This window comes from Talpa europaea, assembly GCF_964194135.1.
Source record: "Talpa europaea genome assembly, chromosome: 10".
Lineage (NCBI taxonomy): Eukaryota > Metazoa > Chordata > Mammalia > Eulipotyphla > Talpidae > Talpa > Talpa europaea.
In genome coordinates, this window is record NC_140077.1 from 13,589,164 (window position 1) to 13,612,290 (window position 23,127).

The 23,127-nt window shown below is 46.2% G+C and overlaps 1 protein-coding gene across 1 annotated transcript in view; it reads right to left on the bottom strand.

Annotated features, from left to right (window-relative positions):
• The window catches only part of RBM20 (RNA binding motif protein 20), a gene marked incomplete at both ends in the record, with an annotated part of 164,683 nt that overhangs the window by 42,523 nt on the left and 99,033 nt on the right, over positions 1-23,127 (bottom strand). The window contains 4 exons of the mRNA XM_084246049.1: positions 24-115; positions 451-542; positions 2,542-2,603; positions 3,836-4,925. Coding sequence (XP_084102175.1) covers positions 24-115; positions 451-542; positions 2,542-2,603; positions 3,836-4,925 — 1,336 coding nt within the window. The remainder of the gene's footprint in view (positions 1-23; positions 116-450; positions 543-2,541; positions 2,604-3,835; positions 4,926-23,127) is intronic.

A 23,127-nucleotide genomic window follows, 5' to 3' on the forward strand; every position in this document is an offset into this window, starting at 1 on the left:
GGAGAAAACCCTTCTGTACTCACATTTGTCCCGGGGGAGGGAAATGCAGGATTCGGCTGAGCAAATGTCCTTGCTGGAAGGGCCGCATAGGATGTTCCAAGATTTGAGGCATAATCTATAGGAAAATTACAGAAGCCAGGTAAAAACCCAGCCAGATGCTTTACCTTCAAAAGTCATTATGAGGACCTAAGTGGAAGGGAAAAAAGGAAAATTTCTTCTAACATATTGATCAGCAATCAGCAGGATGATACCTCTAGGCACACAAACCAGCAAAGCTTTGTGCCTAAAACATGTCTGAAAAAGTCAGAGAACCCAGACAGCTGGCCCAGTGCAGTTTAGTGTCTTGGGATCTGTCTGCTCTATAGACATATCACAGGGCACATCAGGCACATCTGGTGGATAAAGACATAATACCCGCTTCAAGCTCCTGGCCTGCAGCGCCTTACTCACCTTCGGTCCCAGCGGGGTTATAAATGGCTGTGCTGCTGGAAGTGGCACACAGCGTTCCCTCTGCTGAACCCAGCAGACAGTGGACACCAGCGCTGGAGGGGAGGAAGGGAAAGCAGTTCCTTGATAAGTAAACAAAGAATTATCTTTTCCCTCCTGGACCTAGACCCAAAGTAACTGAAAATAGATATTCAAACAAAAACCTGTGCATTTGTTCATAGCGGTACTGCTCACAGAGCCAAAGGTAGAAGCAACTCAAATACAGATCCAAAGGTGAATGAATAAACAAAATGTGGTCCATACAAAACGTGGCCTCTTCAGCCCTGGAAAGGTGGTATTTGCTACTATGTGGATGGACCTTGAAAATATTATGCTAAGTGAAAAAAGCCAGTCATAAAACATACCATATTATATGGTTCTATTGGTATGGAATGTCCAGAAGAGGCAAATCTATAGAGATAGAAAGCAAATTAGTGGTTGCCAAAAACAGGGGCGGGGAGGAAAAGAAGGAACAGGGGGTTGATGCTGAATGGGTATGAAGTTTCCTTTCAGGGTAATGAAAATGCTCTGGAGCTAGACAGTGGTAATGATTGCACTACCTTGTGAGTGTGCTAAATGCTACTAAGTTGCACACCTTTCAATGGTCAAAATGGTGAATTTTATCACAATAAGAAAAGAAAAGCCAGGGCCTCCCCGGTGGCGCAGTGGTTGAGCGCTGGGTTGCGAAGCAGCCCGCGGCCTCTGCGGCGCCGGTTCGTTCCCCGGCTGCTCCCCGGTCACCGGAGGAGGGTCCCACATGGCGCGCAGATCTCTCCTGCCGCCCGCTGCTCCCCTCAGCAGTGTACTTCGGTCCTTCTGCCTGCTCTGCTCCCCGCTCTGGCTCTGGTGAATTCTCTCACCCTCCCGCGTTTCTGACTGTACCCAGTGCATGTATAAACAAAACAAACAAACTAAATAAATAAAGCATGCCTCTATTAAAAAAATAAATAAATAAATAAATAAAAATAAAAAATAAAAAAAAAAAGAAAAGAAAAGCCAGATTTTTAAAATTGTGGTAAAATATAATATTTTCAAAATTCATCATCATAACCATTTTAAGGGTATCGTACGGTGGCATTAAGCACATTGATGTTGCGCAATCATCACCACTGTCCCTGCTCAGAACTCTTTTCATCCTGCAACTAAAACTCTGTCCATTAAACAGCATCTCCCCTCTATCTCTGACCACAACATTCTACTTTCTCCCTTTTCATATTTAACTACTCTAGGAACCTCACGTAAGTGAAATCACATACGACTCGTCCTTTTGTGACTAGCTTATTTACTTTATCCATGGTGTAGCATAAGTCAGAAAGCCCTTCCTTTTAAAGGCTGTCTAATATTCCATTGTCTGTAGAGCCCACATTTTGCTTATTAATTCATCTATTGTGGATTTTGAGGCTACTTCCAGGTTTTGGTGATTGTTACTCTCAGCACAGCAGCCAAGGTACCCTCCAGAGGAGTCAGAGCTCATCACCCCTTTGCTCAGCCCTCCAACTGCTCCAATCTCCAATTGTTCTTGAAGCAAACATGCACGTTCCCACAGGAGTCCACGCCATCAGGACTTCACCCCAGTGCCCAGTGAAGACCATCAGGTCTTCACCCCAATGCTCCACTCTGGCCACAATGGCATTGTTTTATCTTCCCAGGGTCGGGCAGAGGCATTCACTTTACCAAGAGCACATGCCCCCCTCCCCAGGACAGCCAATCCATCCCTTCCTAGGAGCTTTCCCAGGCCATTTCCCCACCACCACCTTATTTAAAATCCAGCCCTGTGTGTGCAAACACTTCCCCATCCCTCCCACCACGTCTGCCCTGATGTTTCCTGCTTAGCATTTATCACCAGGGATGCTATTTAATTCACTAGTTTATTTTCCTTATCTTCCACCCTCCTGCCCCTACTACGTGTCAGCTCCCTGAGGACCAGGGCTTTGCCTGTTTTCTGTTTTGTCCTCTGCTCTTTCCTGGCACCTAGAACAGAGGGTGCCACACAGCGAGAGCTCAGTGAAGATTTGCTGAGGCGTGCATGGACCTGTTCTCCTGGACAGCACTTACTTTTCCGAGAAGACCAGGCATTTCTGAGCGTGGAGTTTCCCCTTCACGTGCAGCTCCCAGTCCTAGGCCAGAGGAAAGAAAAATGACTTGAAGGAGAACTAGGTCCGTGAGACGGTGGGATTCCCCATCTGGGCAGGGTGCTCAGGGCACCCAGAGGCTGGACCAGCCCTGCAGATGCCTCTCTCTTCCCTCTTCCCTTTGCCAACCTCTCCCACCACTCCCCTGCCTCCCATCCAGCCCTCACTCCTCAGCCCCATTCCACCCACACAGCCCAGCCCATCTTGGATGGGAGTCCAGATGCCAAGTCCAGTTCCCATTCCCCTCAGTGACCCTTGGTCACCACCACACCTCCCACCTTCTACCCCTCCCCCGCACTCCAGAAAGACCCCACCCATTTTATATTCAGCTGGGAGAATCTGGCAGGGTGACTCACACTGAGTTGCAAAAATCTTAGAAAAAGCTTATATGAAAGACAAAATCCTCTGTCACCTCTTGGTGTAAGCCAGCCCCTCCTGAGCCTGGAGGTAAGGGGGTGCTTCCCCCCAGTGTCAGGGATGTGCTGTGTGATGGGGCCCAAGCAGAGGGGAATGACAGCACACTGTGGCGTGAGTCCCACTGAGCAGAGCATTGGTGAGCTCTGCAGATCAACAGAGATGTGCCGGGAGGCACAGGCTCAGGGATCCCAACCTATCTTCAACTCTCCACTCTGCCATTTTATAGCTATGGGGCCCTGGACAAGTCATTTCACCTTTCCATAAAATGGGAATCTTCTCTGTAAAATAGGAATGATAGCAGTACCTACCTTGTAGAGTTACTGCTAACACACCCAAAGGGTTTAATGTAAGTTAGCTATTATTATGCTTTAGAATATTTCACTGCATCAGCAACACATTTGGGCAGGAGAGTGATATTACAAGGGGCCCAAAGTATTTTATAATCCCCAGGAAGGTATCCTCAGGATTCATCTCCAGTCAACAGATGGGGAAACTGAGGCCCTCTAGAATAAATTGTTGAGGTCTCAAGAGAGAGAATGACTCTCTTGCCCCTGACCTAAGATTCTGCTGTTTTCCCCTTTTGTACTCAAGACAATAGATGTCCTTGAGGAACAGTGGCTTCCAGGCATCTGGCAGAGGAAAAGTCCCCCTCCAGGAGGCAGAAGCTCTGCCTCCCGAGAACCTTCTTTATAACCCAGGCACCAGCACTGGGTTACACAGTGCGACAGTTCCTTGCTCACGAGGTGACAGCTGGGTTGTGGTGGTGCCCGGCCCGGCTCCAGCAACCTTGAGCGACTCACCTTCAAGTCAAATACCTTCTTGTCACAGATGCTACAGACGTGGGGCAGGTGGGAGGGGGCCACACCGTGAAAGTCATTCAGCTCGTGCGCCTGTAGGGGCCTCACGGACAGCATGACCTGCTCCTCCTTGGCCCGCTGCCTGGCACCACTGAAACCCTGTTTGCTGCTGTTCTGTCGACCCCCTAAGGAAGGAGGGGTCCTGTCTGAGGTGGGCTCCTCGGGGTCATACAGCTCATAGGGCTGGCTGGGGGGTGGAGGCCACAGGTTGGGGCCTGCTAGCAGGTCAGCTTTGCTCTGGCCAGAGAAGCCATGGGGGCTCTCCCATGGGCTGTTTGCTCCCTGCAGCAGTGGACCCACCTCGCCTTTCATGCCCCCGGCCTGCTCAGTGGCAAATCCGCCTGCCACATGCGAGCCCCCTTGGGGGTTGGGTCCATAGAAATCCTTGGGAAAGGCAGCTTGGCCATCTTGTCCTGAATGGCTGTAGTGCCCTTCATAGGTCACGCTGCCCGAGGTAGAGGCCGAGGCTGGCAGGAAGTTGGGCTGGCCGTCTGTTTCAGAGCTATAAGCCTGGCTGGAGTTGGCTTTGCCATAGTCGTAGAATCCCGCTGCAGTAGGCGTGGGCCCAGTCTTGCCAATGCCCAGGATGACTGCTGGCTGGGCAGGGGTCTGAGGCATCACCCCGCTGAAAGGATGCATCACCATGGCACTGGGGGGCTGACTGGGGAGGCTCACAGAAGGCCCTGGGCCCCGCGTCTGGCCAGGGGGTGAGAAAGCAATGGCATTAGAGGGAAACCGGGCACTGGGCATGGTGGCAGCATGTTGGGGCACCCCGGTGTGGCTGTGGGGTGTGCTGATCACGGACGGATGCCTGAGCTGGTTGAAGAGAGGCTGGGACATGGCCACTTTGGAGAGGACTTGGTTCAGGACCGTGGCAGCCGCGGTGTTGTTGGAGACAGCTGTCTGTGCCAACTTCAGCCGATGGAGGGTGAGCTGGGCTTGCAGTTGAGCCAGTTGGAGACTGGCTGGCGAGGGAAGTAGAGGGTTCGGGTTACTGACCGAGAACGGGGTCTTGTCCAGGAGCTTGGCGGCACTGCAGGAAGACAAAGGTCTAAATGCACAGCTGGTTTTCACAGAGGGGGGCCAGGGGTTGTTGCTTATCTGTGATTCCCCCCCTCCACATAAACAAGACCCCCCTGCAAGGGCCCCACATAGAAGGGAGTCTGAAAAATCCTGTGCTCACATGTACACATCAATTTAAAAAAACGCTAATGGAAAAATTATTTTATGACAGAATGTTCAATCTCTCTGGTAATCAAAAAGATATAAACTAAAACCATTAGAAATAAATATTTTCCTAGCAAAATAACAATTGGAAAAATAACAGTACTCAGAGATGGTGAGATAAAGTGAAAAGCTCACAATATGAATGATTATCTACATTCATGCAGCTTTGTTGAAAGGAAATCTGGTGTATTCTTTGACCCAATGATTCAATTCTGCAAATCTATCCTAATAAACAGAATTAAAAGGCAAATAAAATCTGATGCCCAAAGATGTTTTAAAATACTGCATTATTTTAAAAGTCCGAAGTTGAAAATTACAAATGGCTGATATTAGAAGGACGGGCAGGGAGGTTTTAAACTGAGTAAATGATGATAAATCTGCATAATGGAATACTAAGTAACCATTTACCACTGGTGTTTAAATCTCTACTTTATCGCAAACTATTCAAAACATTCAAAATGGTGTACCCAGGGCCAAGTTTATGACAGAAAACACTCTAGCACAGTAAATGCCCCTTGGGTATCTGCTCTCCACCCCGACACCCCACCTCATCATTGCCAGAGGAAGACGCTATCTTAAATTTGGTAAGGTCGATGTATACCCCAAAAATGAGTGACATGAGAAAATCCATATACTCTTAATAGTAAGATCAGAAAGCAGACTTCAAAATTGCATACAGAGGGAATTATGTGTATATTTGTGCCAAACGCATTTTTGACCCTGTCCCCATGCCACACCCCAAAGCAACAAGAATCTTTCTCCCTTCAGTCTGCTCTCAAATCCAACCAATAAAAGGAATGACTACAAGAATTACAAGTGAAGAATCTGAATTTGAAGTCTCAGGTGGTAGTGGCTTTCTCAGAATCTCATGGCAGGAGCAGGAGCGTGCTGCCTAACTTGTGACTTTCATGTGACCTCTGTTGGTTGGTTACAGTGTCTTCTGGATCAAAACTCAAAAGGCATGCTCTGAAAAGGAGGCATATTCTCCCAGAAAGCCTGGGTTACACGGTTACAATCAGAGCTCTTTTGCAACACCCTATTTCCTGGGTCTGAAACTCCCCTTCCGGGCAGGAGATGTAATCACATGTGTTCAGAAGTTGATGAACTGGAATTTCCACGACATTTTAATGAGGAGAATGAGACTTTGTATTTGACACTGGGATGACCTTGGACAACCCAGGCTGCCTGATCAGCATGCCTCGGCTAAGACTTGCAAAGTTGGGACACTTAAACAGGACTCCGCTCTCATTGACTCTGCACAGTGCAAATCTGATGATCACAAGACAATGAGAGAAGGTGGAGGGAGGGCCAGGCACATGTGAGGATAAAAAAGGCAGCCCTGGGAGAGTGCATGCATGTCACCCCTCCCCCATTTTAGAGATACCTGAGGCAAGAGAGCTTTTGCTTAGGTTGGGCTCTGCTTTGGTCTGCAAGAATGGTGGACACAGGTGAGGGAGAGGTAAGCAGGAAGATGAGAGAGTCTTACGTTGACTGCAAGGCTACCCATTTGATGGCTCCATCAGTTCTGTGATATAAATTAACTTTCACTTAATTTTGCAGAACAAAAACTGAAAGCTCAAAGAGATGAGGTGAGCTTACACTCACTGTTGGTGAGTGTGTAGATGTGGGAGTCAAACCCCAGCCAGGCTTTGAAAAGTGCACAGGAGGGTGAGTCTGCATCTTCTCAACCCTCTTCAAGTGCATCTCCACAGCTGCTGCAGTGTTGCTTGACATGAGAGCTCAGAACTTCAGACACACCCACATTAAAGTACAAGCACAAAACACTTTTCAGAGTCAGATGCAATGACTTTGGGTTATTCTTTCTTATTGTGAGAAATCAAGAATTTGCTGAGTAATTAAAGAGATTCTACCTCTGCCCAGCCAGCAGCTGTGCTACGCTGAGGGCTGCATTTTAAGATACTGGGGACTTGGGGGGGTCAAGGTTGAAGGTGGCCCTAGACCTCTTCTCCTCTGTGTAATTGTGCTGGTCGCAGTCAAGCCTGGGTGGCCCCCATGTGGCTGTCCCACACAGAAACCACGGCAGTATTGAGCTGAGAAGATACTAATTATTGATGTGGTCAAGAATAGGAAAGGAAGTGGAGCATGGTCAAGAGTCTGATGATAGATTTCTTCTTGTGTAGCATTAAGTAGCTGAGCTTTAGCAGAGCAATTAAGCTTAACTCAAAGCCCTGCCCACACAGGGCCAGCCCTTCCTACCAGGTTCGTCCACAACGAAGCCTGTCCTTGCTAACAAGGTGATAATGAGGTGCCAAGTTGGTTTCCATGACCAGAGTAAGACAAGGTTGGTTTTGTTTTTCCCAGAGAAGTCAGCTGTATTTTCTAAAACTGCGTTCTGGGCTGGTGGGAGCTCTTGTTGGAGAATCCCTTTCACCTCTGACAGGACACATGAGGAAGAACTGTCTTCCCAACTAAGAAAGTCAGCCGTGCTGGCTATTTGTTGGTCAGGCATAGAAACAAGTACTTTTCCAGGTATGACCCAGGTTGCAGAAGTTTACCCTTTCAGGTCCAGGGTGAAGTCAGAAGGCTAACTAGGTTTTCTTTCCAGCTTCTGCTTTGCCTAGTAAATTCTGTCTATTGCCCCCAACTTTAATCCACCTTGAGTAGAAGTGATTTCACCTGAATCATGCAAACTAGATACCTTTTTTGCATAAAAGACCCTTTCATTAAGAGGAAAAGACACATCACCCTGTTTTTTTAAGGCCTAAAATTCTTGGCCTGTAAGAGTTAATAACCTAATATTCAGGTACACGTTGCAATCATATTTATGAGCCCCAAATGAGGGTAGTGATCTGCCACTCTAGGGACTAGAAGTGATGTCACCCTCCTGTCTTCCCACCGCCTTGGTTTATCACTCGTATCATTTAGCACATTCTACCTTGTGTTAAAATAATTGCCTATGTATCTTTCTCCTCCAGTAGACGTAAGCTCCATGAGGGAAGGCAGCAAGTCTTGGAGATTCTGGAATTTCCCTGGCACACTGTCTCCAGGTTAGTGGGCACTCAGTAATGGCCTTGAAAAGAATGAAGAGGGAAGAAAATGGGCATGGTGATCAGATCCTGGTGATCTGAGATGTGAGTGTCTCTTTTGAAGCACATGGATAATCTCTATGGTAGGCTGAATAATGCCCCCCACCCCCACCACACACACACATACAGATATCCATATCCTAATCCTCATAATCCTAATCCTATGAATACATTATCTTATATGATAAAGGGATGTTGCAGATATGATTAAATGATTCTCCTGGATTATCGGGATAGGTCCAAGGTCATCACCAGGGCCCTTATAAAATGAAGGCAAATGGATCAGAATCAGAGAGAAGATCTAAGATTAGAATCAGAGGTCAGCAAAGAGAGATGTCCCTCCTCCTTTGAAGATGGAGAAAGGGGCCATGAGTCCAGAAAATGCAGGGGTCTCCAGAAACTGGAACAGCCCAGAAAATATTTTAAGCCAGAGCCTCGAAAAGGAACCAGCTGTTTAACACCTAGACTTAGGTTCAGTGAGGCTGACTTTGGACTTCTGGCCTCTGGAACTGTAAGATAAGAAATTTGTGTTGTTGCTGCTGCTAGAGTAGTAGTTCTTTGTTACAGCAGCAATAAGAATCTAATACCAACCACAGAGGTAATTAGATACAAAAAAGGCTTCCACTGAGAGAAGCAGTGGTGGGTGTGGATATTGTTGGCTTGAACTCATGGCCCTGAGGTCCTAGGGGAGCCTAGAACATCTGAGCAGGCATCCGAAGACTCTCTGGGACTTTGCACAAACAGGCAAAACCCAGGGTCCTCTTCCTTTTTAAAGCCCACTTTCCTTACCAGCTAGAGCAATGGCCGTCTGGGGAAGCTGAGAATGGCAGGTAAGATCAACTCCTCTAAACCCCTCAATAGCAAAGAGAAAATGATGTGCCCAAAGCTTGGTGGCAGTCAAACCTCAATGAGACCCTAGGACATCTAGAGCAGCTTCTAGAGCCTGACAGAAGAGCCATGCCTAAGTAATTAAGTGCCAGTACTATTTCATTACCAAATTATTATCTGCACCCATATTGATCTGTGGTCCTCCCCTCTAATCAGAGAGATAGTAACTACTTTTGAGATGCAAGGCACTCACTAACCACTGGGGAGATGCAAAGATGGGGTTCCCTTCTGAACCCACCCCTGCTAAGCTCCAAAGATGATAGTAGGGAGGCTCTTTGTCTAGGGAGCAGTTCTATGTACCCACCACATCCTCTTTTCCCCTACAAACACCCGGGCAGTGGCACCACCTGCAATCCTAAGGTCAACCCACAGATCTGGGAGGGGTGAGCTCATAGTGAGTTGTATCCCTGGGCATCCAGGCACAAAACGAGAATATCTATCACACAACCACATAGGAGGCTGATCCACACTCAGAAAAACACTCAGCAGAGCCACTGAGTCATCCAGGCCTCTGCAAGTCTCCGTGTCACTAGGGCTGATGTGGCCCTTTTTAAACAATATTTGTTTCCCCCCACCCCCTCAGGTGTAGTCCCCACAGAGTTTCCTTCCCCAATGCACCTGTGCACCATCACCTTAGTCCCCTGAGCTCCTCCCTCCCTCCCTCTGATCCCTCTCCCGCCTCCTCCCCTGCAGGATGTCAGAGACATGCATTGTTACAGAGAACTCACAGTGCATGATTACATAAAAACCTTTGGTTCCCTGCTTGCTTACAATGGTGTGTGTGTGTGTGTGTGTGTGTGTGTGTGATTAAATCAGCATTTCTCAAGAGATTTAAAACTAAAATATAACAGCAAGGAGAACTAGCTGCCTGTACAATGCAGGGAGATTTAGGAGATGCAGATGAAAACTGTTTCTAATGGTTTAATTCCATGATGTCGAAAGGATGTGCCACAGACTGTACCCACCCAGGGAACACAACAGCTGTTCCAGCTGAATAGTGCTCGTTATTTGTCCCAAAGCTCTTTCACATTTTTTTTCTGAGTCCCAAGCAGGATGCAACATGGATTAGTATTTGGGCACCAGGAGGGAGGCAAAGTTTCCATCTTGAGTTCGAGTCAGGGCACTGGACATGCAGCAAGGTTTCTGTGATGTAATTCATCCCGTTCTGAAAGGAATAGCGAGAGAGCATGCACACGGCCAGCAGGAACCTGAAACTCCATCAAATTGGCCAACCCGGAACTCATGGGTCTGTCCACAGGATCCTCGTGGATGGAGCAATTGCTATGAGGCGGGCAAAGTTGCTAGACCGTAGGAACACTGGGACGGGAATAGAGAAAGCTTCTGAGATCGCAGGAGAGACAGGTTAACACAGGAGGTAAAGAACAGACAGCAGAGTGCAGAGAGGAAGTGGTTTGAGGCTCAGAAATTCTAGAGAAACGTAGCAAGTGAAGGAAGGGCCAAGTCAAGGGCTGTTGCTGAACTCTGAAGAAAAACACACTGGACCTTTTGTTCCAAATACAAAAGCAAAGATGCGTCTGTGTGTGGCATAGTCACCTATTGGCTGAACTGGGCCAGAGACCTGCTTCTATCTGCTGTTACTGGTTGTGGGATGGGGGAAAGTTGTTTAATTTCTGCAACCCTCAGAACTTTCTCATGTGTGAAAGGGAAATAGTCAAACTCCTCCAATGTGACCCAGAACCAGCCAGTCCAAGCCCCTGGCCACAGAAATTAGACAGACACTCCCTGGTATCCGGGAGCTGTGGGAGTGCTGTCTTGTCAGACCTGGGCTGTGAAACTGGTTGAAGTCAAGCCACCATTTAAAGGACACCTGCTTGAGAATAAAACCATGCCCCAAATCCCTGGCCTCAAGATGGGCACGGGCAGCTGCTGGATGGACTCCTGGTAATGCCTGGAGCCAGCTGCCCTGGGACTTGCCCTGACTTTCCTGCAGGTGCACCAATACATTTCCTTCAATTGCTTCATAAAAATAATAATGCAAAAAGAAAGCCAACCCACTTAAACCACCAACATTTAATTGGGACATACTCCCTCCAAGGCCCAGTTGTCAATCTCTGGCTTCCTCTGTGGAGCAGACTGTGAGCACCAGAAGCTGGAGCCTCAGGGCCCCGGAGGGGAAACTGAGCCAAGCCCTTGGGGTGAGTAACTGCTGGCCAGAGGCCTGCCTCCTGGAGGCTGGGAAAGCAGAATGCTCCTCAGCCTGGGTGGGTAAGATCCCCACAGCCATGGTCAGGATAGGGTGTGACTGGGGTGTGGGAGGAGAGTTCCCCACAGGGTGTGGGCGGGGTGACTACCTCTCATAGATTCAGAGACCCAGGCCTGGCCACACGAGTGTTCCAGGGAGTAGGGGTCAGTTTCTCATTGAGATACTTTCATTTCTCAACAACTAACAGACAATTTTTGCCACACTGAGAACCAGCTGAAGTGTTAGAGGATATACGAGTGCCTGCTGGGCAGCGTGGGGCTGTCTTGTGTGAACCATGGGTAGGTACCAGGCACCCTGGATTCTTGACCCAACTCATGCTGTGTCACAGCACTCAACAGACTTGACCTTTCCGTGCCCCAGCATCCTCACTTATAAAAAGAGAAGCCATGATGTTTTCTCATCTATATTGTGCGGGTTGATGTGGGGTCAAGTAAATAAAAAAATTGTCAGGGTGCCCCCAAGTTGTCATGTGCTGTACAGATGTCAGGGTGTGGAATCAGCTGGAAAATAACTAAAGTGGGGACATTTTCTATGTGATGATAAAATACTCATCCTTTTCAGAGGAAATAATGTCTGTCACTTGCATTCTTGGAGATCAGCTCATTGTCACTGAGATTTCAGGTAGAATGAGTGGAGTCCAGCAGATGGAGGTGGGCGGTTGAAAGGAGCAGCGTCCAGCAGCTGAGAGCACAGGTTTCAGGGTTAGTATCCACCTGGGTATGAATTCCAGTGTGTGCTTGTAAGTGGGAAAATATGTATTCTCTCTAAGCCTTCACTGAAATAGGGGTGGTTATACCTAAGCTACAGGCTTGGTCTGAGACTTAAATGGTGGGGTGCACATCACCCGTTCCCCGTGGCTCCCAGCACACAGTGAGCACCCACTAAACCAATGCAGCCGCCACCCTCACCACTCCTGTCTCTTTCCCGTCCATTTGACTATCATCCTAGTTGTCATCATCATCATCAACATTGCTGTGGCGAGGTGGGGCCTGCTAACACGGAGACAAAGCTTCTTGGAGATGGAGACAGATGACAGGACATGCAGAGAGAGGTGAACACAGAGAAAAGGCAGGTGAAAATTAAGGGTGGGCATCTGCTGAGGGAGGAGGGAACAGGGGTGGCAACAGGACTTGAGGGGATTACAGAGTCCTGGCAGCTGCTTGCTTGGTGAGCCCGAGAAGGTGTCAAAGACAGATTTAAGTGCTGTCCGACGGCAATGCAGCTGAAGTTCCCCTGTAGGAATGCGAGTAGACTCATCTGCAAGCTCGTCCTGGGTAACGTTCAACCATCCAGAAGCAGAAGTCCAGAAATGCAGTTCCAGGCAGCAACCAGCCTAAACTGACCCCATCAACCAACTTTACAAAGAGCACGATTCCAATCAGCAACTTAAGTTCACTTCCAGTTCAACTCAGTTCCTTTCCAGGCCAAGCCCTGTCTTCTTCTATGCCGTGAGCTAAAACGCAGTGCAGGTGAGAGCTCATGACCAGGCAAGAGACTGCTGTGCAAGCCCTGTTACACCTGCACGGTGTGAAGCAAATAAAATGCAACACTCAGGGAGGCCTTTGCTGGGTCTTGCCATCCTGGTGCCGCCTGGGAGCTGAACTTCTAGATCATAAATTCTCAGCACTACTGTCACATGCCTAGAAGCTTGATCAGACTGTGAGCCACAAGGAGCAGTCCCCACACGCCAGGGTACAAGGCTGACAATGCGCTGCTGCGGTCATACTGGGGCTAAAGTTCAAACTCTAAGGAACTATCACAAATGTTAAGATCAAGAAGAGGCCTCAGAGGACATTGAGTTAAACTGCTCATGCTAGAGAAGAAAAAGGTGCCACCCAGGGAAGCTGGCAAAATGTGTGAATCTCCCCAAGTCACACATCTAGACAGAGCAGAGCAGGGAGGGGAACCCAGGTCTGCCCAGTCCTCAGGGCTGATGCAGGGGCTCCGCAGTGGGACGTGTCCCCGTCCGCCTGCGCCAGGCGAGTCTTCTCTGTGCTCGGAGAGGAATGAAATCAACACTTTGATAATGGATCTTCACGGTAACAACAGAGCTGCCAGATTAACATGCGCTGGGCCTCTGAGTAATTTTGAGATTACTGGGTCAGTGCTGGCATTGCCAGTGTTAGGGCTTTAGCCGTGATGTTATCATGGGATGATTCACATCAGCACGGCACTCCTGGGGTGATTCATAACAGCGATGACAAGCCCATCACCTTTCTTTTGTTTCATGTTTTTCTGTTGGAGTGTCAGCAAGAGCGTCCGCCTCGTTAGCTATCTGATCTCCAGGACAACCACGTGCACAGCTAAGTCACATGTGACCACGTCCAGTTTATATTAAGACTGAACCGCCCAAGGGCCTCCAGAGAATAAGGGACTTGGCTGGAGTTTGAACAAGGGGTTTTTTTAACCAATATTCTGTTTAGACTTTCATTAAAGGGAGTTTCTAAAACCAGATTCCTGGTCCAACTTCCTTGGAGGTGATGTTTTTGGTTTGGGTATTTTGTTGTTGTTGTTTTTCCTTTTGTTTAAAGGTACTAAAATAGAAAGCTTTGTCCTTTAACCTGTGGTTTTTCTTCCAAGATGCCTGAGTAGGGTTTTCCCCTGATTTTAGTGATATGTGGCTGACACATCGCATGTTTAAATTTAAGGTACACAGTGTAATGATGTGTGTATTGCTGCAAGACGATCACCAGGGTAAGTTTAGTTAATGTATCCAGGACATGATTTTAAACAACCTGTGGTATGGAGCTATTGAGTGGCTCAAAATGTACACAGAATGCAGCAAATACAGAGAGAAGAATATACTTAACAGAAAAGATGTAAAGCAAAGAGAAAATTAATATCCACCTAACCAGCGAGCCACCAAAAACCATATATTAGTTTTTTCTTCTTTCTTTTCATACTATTTTTCTTTAAAATATCTTTATTTTATAATATGATGGTACTAAGGTGGTAATTTATTTTTAATATTCATATTTGTTTTTCTTTGAACTTTAAAGCTAAAAAATATGAAGACTATAACAAATTCATCCCTTCATCCTAAATTAAATGGTATCATTAAAATCACTTTTGCCTCCATTATTTGTTATCAGAAAAATAAATAAAATTATACAATTAAAGTTCAAGTCTTCTTTGAGACTCTGCCATTCTGATTCCATCTCCTCTCCCCATTGACACCCAAGCATCGTGTGTATATCTACCTCCACGCCTGCCTATCTGCATCGATCTACAAGTAGAAAAGGGTAAGAATAAGAGGCTTTCCAGGAGTCTCGTGGGTTCTCAAACACCCTGCAGGGCTGGTTTCAACAACATTTCCCTAAAGAAACATGTGCACGCCCCCCCCCCCAGGGTTTGTCTGTCCACAATTCTTAAAGAAATTCATGCTGGGCTGAATTTCAATGTTTTTGTACAGGTTAAAATGGAGGGATTTGGTTTAACATTTGAGGTTAGGAGACCCCAGGTTTCTTTTAACACACTGGAGACTGGAGGTAGCATGGTGGAGTGAAGAAACGGTCAGTTAGAAATCAGAAACCCCAGGTTTGGCCTCACAGCCACTCTTAACTCCCCATGGGGTTGCAGGTCAGTCGACTTGACCCCCTCCCCTTTTTTTTTGTAAAATGAGAAAGATGGGTAAAAGAATCTCCAATGACTTTTGTACCTTTGAAATCTGAAACTCAAAGGTTTAATTTCCTCATCTGTCAAACAGAGGTAGTGTCTGAGCCGGTGTAGAAGGTCAAACAGGACGTGTGGCTCTGCCAGCAGGATGGTGATGATGATGGGATGATGGTCACAAGGATGAGTATTATTCCTGAATTGAATGCAATTGGGTTATTATTACTCACAAATCAAGCTATTTTTAAGCTCCCAGAAATGCTTTTAAAGAGAGAAAACCACCAATCCGCGGACAGGGAGCAAGCAGAGGAGCACCCAGCGATGCCCTTCCTCCTATTCTCCTGGGCAGGCAGTTAGTGCCAGGAGAGCCTCTCTGCACTGTACCCATGAAGATTTAATTAATACAGCACCACAAGTGCCTCTTAAGATGCTCTCCTCTCCCCAGGCATTCCAGACAGATGCATGGTATTCACAGTAAAGTGTATCACGAATTCACTCCGGCTGGAGGTGGTTTGTCCACAATTCTTGAGGAAGTTTGTGCTGGGTGGAATTTCAATTTTTTTTTTTTTTTTGGGTGAAGGCTAAGATGGAGGAATTCAGTTTAATTTCTGAGGTTAGGTAGGAGACCTCTTTGTGTTTTCTCAGAAACATAAGCTATAGTGACCTTTCAACCTGCACACTTTCCTGGGGACACTGGAGTCATTTGAGATGGGAAAACAAGCTGTTTGAAATATATGTTTAAAAATGCTGCACAAAGTTGTCTGAGAAGACGAATGTTAGTGTCTACACAGGCAAATGGAGTATTTAGGGGTTCTACCTAAATTGGTTCTAGGCCAATTGTACCCCATTGAAGGACAATGTCTGTACAAGCATAAATGCCTCTCCCTGACAACCTCCTCCTTTCTCCACCTCACCTGATTCTCATCCTTTCATGTGCACTGCAGATGCCACCTCCTCCAGGCAGCCTTCTCTGACTTCTGCCTCCCTCCAGTGAGAGCTGGTACCCCTTCCATGATTCCTCCAGAATGCCCTGCTGCTCCATTAGCCTTGATTACACTCTCTTCTAATTCCTATCATGCTCTCTTGTGATTGTCTAGTCACTCACTCATCTGTCTTCCTCACTGCCTCATAGTTATTTTAGAGGCAGGAATTATGTGTTCCATTTTTGGGTCATAGTGCCTGCCGGGTAAGTGCGTGAACCAATAAACATTTCTATGCATGTACACATCTTCCCTGTATGTATGTTCGTGGAGATAACAGTTGAGTGTCACACTCTTGACTTGTTTTCCTGGCTAAATGTTCCATGTATGCATTGCCATGAGGCTTTGAAGACGAAGCTCTGCAGAGAATGCGGATTAGATTCCATCTTTGAACACTGTCAAAATTATGTAAATACCAGCCACCATATGAAGTATAAAATTCTAAAACATTCAATGAACAGACTTGTCACATTTTTCCTTTTAACTAAATCTAAGGAAAATGCAATTCCAGTGTGTGATCTGAGGAGGTAGAGGGTCTAATCTACATGTTTCTGAGAGTAAACACAGGCTGCAGGGATGATTCCTGTGATCTTGGAACTTTAATTTCAGCGGTGCAGTTCCCTGAGCTTTATTTGATACAAGGATGTTTAGAAAATTCAAGCCACTTTTAAATCAAAATAAAAATTGAGGTTATTTTCCAAGAATTAAAATTCTCAAGATAGCAAGATAGCTGGTCTTTTCCTAGCATTGCCTGACTATCAACCTGGACATTTTTAACCAAAGTGATTTAAACCAAATACTAGGAGTCCACGTGAAATTGAAGAGGCAGTGGGGGTAGGGTAGTGAGAGGGGGCACTGTTTGGGTTGTACATAGACCCGCTTCTTACACAGACTCTACCACTAGGAACTGTTGATATTTTATTGCTGTCACTTGACTCTGCAGACTTGAGTTTTCTCATCTGTGAGATGGGAGGTTCAGATGAGCCAACATTTAAGGTTTTTTATGCCTTATGCTTTTAGGACAATGGATGTTTTCTAAAACTGTGTTTACAATACCTGGAAAAGTGAGGATGCTCAGGTCATGGTTTCAGCACCGAGAAATCTAACTTATTAGCCTCCACTGCTCCTAGTCCTGGATAAGGTCAGAGACAGGCGCCTGTGCCCCACTTAATGGACCTGTTAACTGACATGGTGGAGCACAGCTGGGATTTTTGAGTTTTGGTGGGTACCAGGAGAGCTTTCTAAAAATACCAAAGCCAGGCTCACCTCTAGTTTCTGTGTCAGGAGTTCTGCTCTGGGGCCTGAGAATATGAATCTCCAAGTCCAGATGATTCTGAGGCTTTTCCTTGAGAACCACTGAACTAGAATATCTTGTCCCACCATCCAACTGGAGTAAGAGCCATATTTTCAATGAGCCACCTCTATCTACTAGCCTCCCACTACACCAAGAAAGGGTTTCCTTTCCAAACACTGTAAAAAAATATTTCAGGGGGCACATGTAACTACTTTTATACCTACTTTCCTTTAAGAGACTTGGTCAACCTATTCAACAACATTTGGCCTCCAGGTTCATGAAAACACTCAAGGTTCACAAAAGCTCAGGAAATTTAGTTGGTTGATTGATTGGCTCAGTGCTATGTTATTAGGTTTGAACAGGAAGAAAGCAAAGCTCCATTCATAGTGAATTCATGAGGACAGAGAACAGCAGGGTCAGGCTCCAGGATGCCAACAATTCTTTAGTCAAGTAACATCATTATAAGAAAATCTACCTTTCACTCACTCTAGGCTAAAAAAAAGTTTTTGATAAAGTCATCTATATCACTAGATTTCAAACTTGGTAGCGTCACAATTTCTTGGAAGATAGTGGTGTGTTTTTAAATACTGATGGTTGGGGTCACATCTCTGGGGATTCTGATTCACTCTAGGTGTTAGGATATTTAACAGCTTGCCAAGAGAACAATATTGTGAAGCAAAGTCTGAGATTCACTGATCTATAAAGAAAGAGCATTAGTTTGTTCTTCCTCTCTGAGCTCCACAAATCATTTTTAGCATGACTAATGGCATGACTACTTGTCTTAAATTATACTTAAGAATAAACACTGAAATTTTTATAAGCCCACAAAAGGTCACAGGCACAGCAGGCAATCGATCAATATATCAAAGCATCTTTCACATAGTACAGTAAACGCTTTTTTGTGGCAAGACTTCGTCCAAAGTAAGCATACAGTTGCTGCTGCAGATAGGTGAGGTCTGCTGGGGGAATGATTCTTGTCTCCTCAATTATTACCACCTGGAAGACATCACCCACATCCTCAGATCTTTCAGATTCCTGAGCATCAGTCTGGCTCAGTGCCAAGTAAATTAGAGGCACTGAACAAACATTGTTCAACTCACTTATATTTATGACAGTCTCCAAGCACTCGGAAATGCAGACCTTAGCAGAATATAGTAAGTGTTTCATCATGAAGTAGAAGGTGTGTGTTTCTCTGTGTGCTGGGAACACGTGCTCTTTAATTCTTCTACATTCCTTAGAGTAAATGAGAACATTAAGGTGGTTATTTTATAAATAAACAATGTAACTATGTATTTGGGAAATCATCCACTTCCCAAAATGGATGAAAGTTTCTAGTGCCTTAAGACACATATCTTTCTGACCACGGCCAACAAAATAGGGACCACCCAAGGCAGAGAATACTATACGTAGTTGGCTTTGAGATTTTGCCTGTATTTTATAAAGCTGTGGCCCTGTGAACATTACTGCAGAGAGGAGATAAAAGACAAAGCAGCAAAATTTAGAGGGACAGACCTGTTTTGGTTACAGTTGCACATGCCATTCTAGATATTTTCTCAAATCGCTACAAACTAAACCTGTGGTTAAGATCCCAGATGACTGAGGCAGATATGAACAGAGAGTTCACCAAAGAGGCTATCCAGTAGGTCAACAGACATAGGAAAAAATATTCATCATATTTCCAATAAGAGAGATGCAGGTTAAAACCACAGTGAGATCCCATCTTACTGAGATACCCAGTGAGAATGGCATACATTAAAAAGATCCCCAACAACAGGTGTTAGAGAAGGTGCGGAGGTAGAGGTATTCCTATATTGTTGGTGGGAATGTAAACTGGTACAACCATTGTGGAAAATGATCTGGATTTACCTTTAAAAAATAAAATGCAGGGGTCTCCCTGGTGGCGCAAGGGGTAAGACGCAAACTATGAAGCTATCCACAGCCACTGCATCATGAGTTTGATCCCCAGCCAAGGAGCTAACCACATGGCGCAGGAGACTTCTCCTGCCTCGCCTGCCACTCCCTTCAGCAGTGTATTTCAGTGGATCTGCTTGTTCTGTTCCCCACTCTGTCTCTGGTGAATCCTCTCACCCCCACACCTCTGGCCTGTACCCCAGTTCTTGCATGCATAAATAAATAAATCTTAAAAAATAAAATGGAAATACTGTATGACCCAGCAACCACACACTTGGGCATCAATCAAAAAACACGAACCCATCAATCAAAAAAACAATATGCTCGAGAGTGCTTATTGCAGCTCTGTTCACAATAGTTAGGTCATGGAAACAGGCTAAGTGCCCTCTGACAGGTGACTGGATAAAGGAGATTATGAAATACTATTCAACCATCAGGAAAGATGAAATGCTGCCATTTACAGCAAAATGGAAGGAGTTTGAGGGCCTTAAGAAGTAACATAGTAAAGCAAGCCAGAATGACAACAAATACCAGACATTTCTATAACAGAAGACTTGACGAAGTAAAATACTTATGGAAACTAGTGGACATTAATAAATGTGGCGAGGGTTCTGAGGTTTAGAGGGAGTGGTAAGGGAGAAAGAGCCAGGGGGTAAAGGTTGGTGGTAGGGAAAAGAGAGAAAATGTCAAGTATAAGTTAGCACTTAGTTCAGCTTCAAAAACAAGCAGAAGCGCTGGAACTCTGTCACTTGAGTTACAGAGTGTAGCTGGCCACCATGTGCGGTGGACCCGGACTTCAACTGGGAAGCAAGGGGGGAGAGCCCAGACACAGTCAACTGCATGCTTTGGGCCAAATACATGCACACACTCTGTTCTCTTGTGCAAGTCAAGCAGTGCTCTCTGAGCAATTCCGGAGTCACTCCACCAAGAGAAACAGTCACTTGTGTCCTTGTAGCTCCCGAAGGACCCATGAGGGGGATTTCCCAGTGACCATAAAGAGGAAGAGGCTTCACCTAATCCCAAGGCTACCTCAAGAACAAGTGGAACCTTCCCCTGGAGGGCCTGGTGGCGCTCCCTCGGGAAGGAGTTGAGGAGGGCCAGCCTGAAGCCAAGGTGTCCTCAAGAACAAGTGTAACTGGCTGATCTTCAAAGATTTCACAAGAGAGTTTGAAGAGACTCCAGAACATCCACAGATCATCTGTTCAATAAGGCACTACTTTGCGGATAATGAAGGTTCTGAAGCATAGATCCATTACACGTGCAAACAGTCGATGGCAGGGGTCCCTGCCAAGACCCTGTCTGGTGTCCGGACCTGCATGCCACTGCAGACCCCCACTTCTCAACAGGCATGGCTCCCACCAGCACCCTCGCAGCCTGCGGAGTCTGTGATGACATGATGAGTTTGAAGAGACTCCATGCTGGACTGTGGAGAGCACTGAAGATTTCAGCTGAGGACGTGGATGAGGCTGCTTCCAGGGACTGGACAGAGGAAAGACACCCCATCGATTTGCAAGAGATCCTCAGGAATAGACAAATGATCTTAAAGGATTCACACAGTCACAAAAAAAAAGTATCTGCAGTCAAGAAAACCTAATGACCATCCCCAGAAACAGCTCAGCAGCAGCAAAAGGGGCATCTGAACAAACAATAGGGCAGAGCCACAAATTATCACCTCCACCTTCGTGCCATGAAGGGACTGTGGAGGGAAAATTGGTGAGGAGGAGAGTCAAGAGTGGTGACTGCAGTGTGCAAAGCAGAGCCTGGGTTGGGTGGGGAAGGAATAAAGCAGATGCACAGGGAGAGCCAGGTGTCTCTGCCTGAGCTCGGCCAGGCCCGGCCCTGCTGCTCAGCCCGACAGTGCGAGCTCTAGTTGGGGGAAACTGGTCGCTGGTGGACTTGGTCCATTAAGCCCCCACGCTTAATGGGCGCTGAACCAGCACACCATTATGGTGGTTAGTTTTGCTCGTAATGGCTCATGAAGGGTCTGTCAGCTAAGGTGAAGCTAATTCTTTTTTTAAAAATAATTTATATATATATATATATATTTTACTTCATTGTTCATTTTTTTACAATGCTTGCTTTCTCTTCTCAAGTGTAGTCCCCAAAGAATTTTACCACCAGTTCACCCGTGCACCATCACCATAGTCCCTTGGGCTCTTCTCTCCCGTTTTGACCCCTTTTCCTGCTCCCCCCACTCTCATAGAATGTCTCTGACTCATGGTTTCCTGCTAATTTTGTTGTTTTTATTATTTTTTTTCCTGAACCCTTATTTGGTTCCCCTGTTTTCCTCCTATAAGTGAAACTATTCAATATTTTTCTTTTTCCTTCTGACTTATTTCACTGAGTATAATCCCTTCCAGCTCCATCCATGTTGCTTTATCTTTTTTGATTGCTGAGTAGTATTCCATTGTGTATATATACCACATCTTCTTGAGCCAGTCATCTGTTTTGGGGCATTTGGGTTGTTTACAAGTCTTATAAGGTGAAGCTAATTCTGTGTGGATCTGCTGTGTGGATGATCGGTGTGGGGTATTCTGGACTCTGAGCAGTTAGGGAGGCACGCATAATGGCCACCTGAGCAGAAGTCTTACTGCAAAGCACCTTACAGAATAAAGGTGGGGAGGGGGTCCTCATGGAGGAATGGCCTCACTGTATTTTAGGCCAAGGATGAAGAAGTTGGGTTGAGACTTGAGTCATTCTCTTGGGCCAGGCACTTCCTGCATCTCCCTGAGGAAATCTCAGAGCAGGAGGGTGTGGGGAAGGCCTCAGTGCAGGTGTCCAAGGCATGGTCTCAAGTCCATTGCCAGGGGTCTCTATGCCAAGGGAACCATCACTACTCCCTGCTCAGAGCCATTGCTTGTCAGTGTTGTGACCCTGGACATATCATTTCATCTCTATATTTCAGTGCCCTGCAAAAAAAAAAAAAAAAAAAATCCAAGCTGACAGAGAACCAGAGAACTGACTTGTCTGCGGCAAGAGTGGTTAAAATTCGATGGCTGCCTTTTCTCTTCCAATTGCTCGACAGCGGTTCCCCCTGCTACTCTATCCATTGCTAATTAGGACCAGTCTGGGCTTGACATGAACACAGTTCTCTATGGTAAAATTGATTATTATATGACTATGGAAAATAAGGAAGTCATTTCATTCGAAATATCAAATTCCACAAAATCATACGTGGCAGCTGTTAGGGTCTGCATGTAGGGGAGGGGCGAGTATGTGAAAATATTAACCCTCTCCCTTCTGGTTTTCTGACATTTTGCAAGGGGGGAAAAAAAGGATTCCAACACATATAAAGCAGAAACCAATGGCAAAGCCACATAATGGATTTTTTTTAAGGTTAAAAAAATTCCCATGATGTAAGATACATACTTGTCCATTTTACGAGTATGGATTTGCTTTTACACACTGGCAAGCTGAAGATCGGAATTCCTTTCCCGAATGTGTTGACGCTACTTTTAATTGTACCAGATAAAGAAACGAGGTGAGTCATGTTTGGTTGTGCTTGAGCCTGCTCGCAGACCATCCACGTCCAAGTACGTCCCCTGAACCTTGAGACATGAGCTGCTACGCTCACTTGCTCGCTCGGGGACTAGGAACAGAGTCCTGCTTTAACATTTATATCTGCGCTTAAAGAGACTTCGTAGTTGCTGAGATGTGCATCACGGTTCCTTCGGAGGTGCTCAAAGGAAGTCGCAAACATTCTTTGCTGGTGACAGGTCCCCTGCTCATGAATCCTAATGCAGCACCCCCCGTCCACTCACGGGTCTCAGCCCGCGCTCGACAGATCCAGGCGTTTCAAATGCCTTTAACAGTCATCTTCCCATCATGGACACATCCAGCAATCCAGCACAAAGCTCCTCAACCTTCCAAGACTCCACACCCTGAGTGTTTCAGCCTTCGGGGAGTGTCCCCTTTCCATGCCCTCGGGTCTGCTGGTCACGCAATCTGTTTTCCTGTGGCCATGCAATTTTTCTTTAGAAAAGTTTCATGACCAGCGTAAAAACAGCATCTAGACTTCCTGACATTGGGATTGTTGATTTCCCTGGGAAAAC